This window comes from Sesamum indicum, linkage group LG10 (assembly GCF_000512975.1).
Source record: "Sesamum indicum cultivar Zhongzhi No. 13 linkage group LG10, S_indicum_v1.0, whole genome shotgun sequence".
In the NCBI taxonomy this organism is placed as follows: domain Eukaryota; kingdom Viridiplantae; phylum Streptophyta; class Magnoliopsida; order Lamiales; family Pedaliaceae; genus Sesamum; species Sesamum indicum.
The window spans coordinates 67,888-70,581 of NC_026154.1; the positions used below are offsets into that span (position 1 = coordinate 67,888).

At 38.9% G+C, this 2,694-nt stretch overlaps 1 protein-coding gene across 1 annotated transcript in view; it reads right to left on the reverse strand.

Moving 5' to 3' along the window:
* The window catches only part of LOC105171293, a gene marked incomplete in the record, with an annotated part of 7,155 nt that overhangs the window by 892 nt on the left and 3,569 nt on the right, over nt 1–2,694 (reverse strand). The window contains 5 exon segments of the mRNA XM_020697545.1: nt 473–861; nt 953–1,180; nt 1,407–1,563; nt 2,031–2,212; nt 2,297–2,693. Coding sequence (XP_020553204.1) covers nt 473–861; nt 953–1,180; nt 1,407–1,563; nt 2,031–2,212; nt 2,297–2,693 — 1,353 coding nt within the window.

The window sequence follows — 2,694 nt, forward strand, 5'->3', positions numbered from 1 at the left end:
AACCGTTGTTAACCATACAACATCTCCAGTATAATATTGAGAGCTACTAGTTGAATGAAAAATGTCGTTGTATCCGATTGTGATAAACAAACTGCTGCATCATTTGATCAGCTAAAGTCATGCATGTGGATTTGACTGCTGGGGTGGAGGTTAACAGCATTTCATACCAGCATGGCAGAAAGGAAAAGGGCAGAAAAGATTGATAACCAAGAATAATTAAAAGAAAAAAGCTTCGTAATGGCAAACAAGCTTGGGAAAACTCATTCACATTATCAAAGTTACAGCGTGCTTACAACAGAGCAAAAACTGCCTAAAATGCAATATATTGTGACAAAAACGGGGAAATCCTCTTCCATGATAGTCAATTCTCATAATATCTACCCTGGCTATAATAATAATAGTTAAGTACCAAGTAGTAACTGAATAAAGCAAGAATTAGTACAATATAAAATCTCAATCTGCCTATTATCACAAGAAAAACAGTAAACAACTGACACAGAAAGAACTTACCAACCCATACATGTTACGCTTGTGCATTGCACGAAACACCTCAGGCGCCATCCATCGAGGAGTCCCAACACAAATATCCGTGGGAGGTACTCCAACATGTGCAATGCAGCACGTATGCGAGTAAGAATGTAGAGGGATTGCCCTATCAAAATCACAAATCTTCACGACAGGTGTGCCATCCTGCCGTTTCTTGTCAAGATCAATCAAAACATTCTCACTTTTTATGTCACGATGAATAATGTGCTTAGCATGTAATTCAGTCAATGCAAATGCCACATCTCGGGCAATAGATAGTGCCAAGTCCAGTGCAACATGCTTCTCACCATTACTTGATAGTCTCTCCACATAGGTCTGTCAATTGCAACAACTGGAGATTAGACACAAAACTGTATGAAGCAGTCAAGGCCACATAGACAAGGATGATTGAACTAAAAAATTTCACCCTTAAGGATCCTCCTTTTATGTACTCCATCAATATAGCAGACTGTAATATACGACCACCAGAATTTCCATCTTCAGTCAGAGACCACTTGGATGATATCTGATGACCATAAAATTCTATAATGCAGGAATGGTTCAGGAAACTCAACATTCTGACTTCCCCTAAACACGAGAACTCAAAGTTCTTGACTTCATCAGCAGAAGCCCCAGTGACATTGATGGTTCGCACCTGCATTTGCCACATTCCTACAGTTCATTTCTTGAAGAAAGTGGGTCTCATTGTCTAGGTCAAAAGGGATAATTTGCAAGAGTTTCAAACATTACAAAAAAGCTACATTCATAAGTCAATGCCGATAAAAGTCGCAGGTAATAATGACCAAAGAAATCATGAATAGTCAAAAGTAAATGACACTTGATGCAAGGATATGTAGGTACAAGAGCAAACAGGATAGTACCTTCACAGCAGCCTCCAGTGATCCAAAATTACATCGCATCAGAGAGGTGGATGCTAATTTTCCAATCTCATCACATAGAGAGATAGACGGAAATGAGCAATTAGGACCAGCATCAGAATCGGCCACAAGAGCACTGACCCGGCTTAATGGAATATACCTAAATTCAAGTGCGTAAGAAACTTAGAAAGTCATTACCAAAACTTGTGTTCTTTGAAATTTCTGCCATGTAAATGGATCACTGAGAAATGTTCAAGGATGAGATAGGGCAGTGCAGGACATATGAAGATAAAAGCATTTGAACAAAAATTCAACTATTCAGAATCAGTTTACAGACTAAGTAATTTCAAACAAATGTAGGCTGCAGAAAGTCCTATGTTGAAAAGCATGAAATAAGTAGATTCTCTCAGCTAAAGCAGTGGATCATTGAATAAGAATGCCAATTTATTATTACGCTGAGGAAACTAGAACCAACTTTCTACTAATAAAATCAAATAATCAGTAGAATTCACTTTCTAGCTCCCTCCAGATTTAAAACAAAGTTATCCATTACTATGCCATGCAAATAATTAGCATTATCTAGTGAAATAAACACTATAGCAGTGAAAAGAAAACTCTTTCGCTAACCTGCAAAAATATTCAGGGTCACTTTCCTCCCTGATGTCATGGGGATGGCATGCATCAACTATCATGCGAACCAATGACTCACCCCTTTTTATAATGACAACATTCCAGGCATGTGGAGAAAAGTCCAAGTAACCCCTTACAAGCTCACAAGGGATTCGAGGCTCCATGCGATCACATAGATACTGCAGTAGATGAAAAAACTACCTCAGTTCATAAAGCATTCCTGTTCATTCAACAGGAGATATTTAACTAACATAAAATAGTACCTTCATCAGCAACGCTCTATGCCGACAAACACCAAACTGCAGACTCCCAATGGGAACTACAATAGAATTTCGTCTTTCTTTTATAGATTGAAGAGCCTTCTCACAGATGTCTCGGAAAATAGTATCTTCCATGGGGTCCACACTCAGCTTATTGGTTTTATTAGCATCACTGTTGGTCCCAGTAGCACACGTACAAACAAAAGGTTTCCTGCAATTTGAACCAGAAACATCTTTCCGTGTCCTCTGAAGAACACCACTTTTATCACTTCCTCCAAAATGATCCGACACAAAAAGAGCCAGCAAGGATGCAGTCTGCAAATTTTTATCGCTCGCAGAATCTCTATGTTCATCAATAGAACTGTTCATCTGCCTAAACCGGCACACCAAGGCTCGAGCAC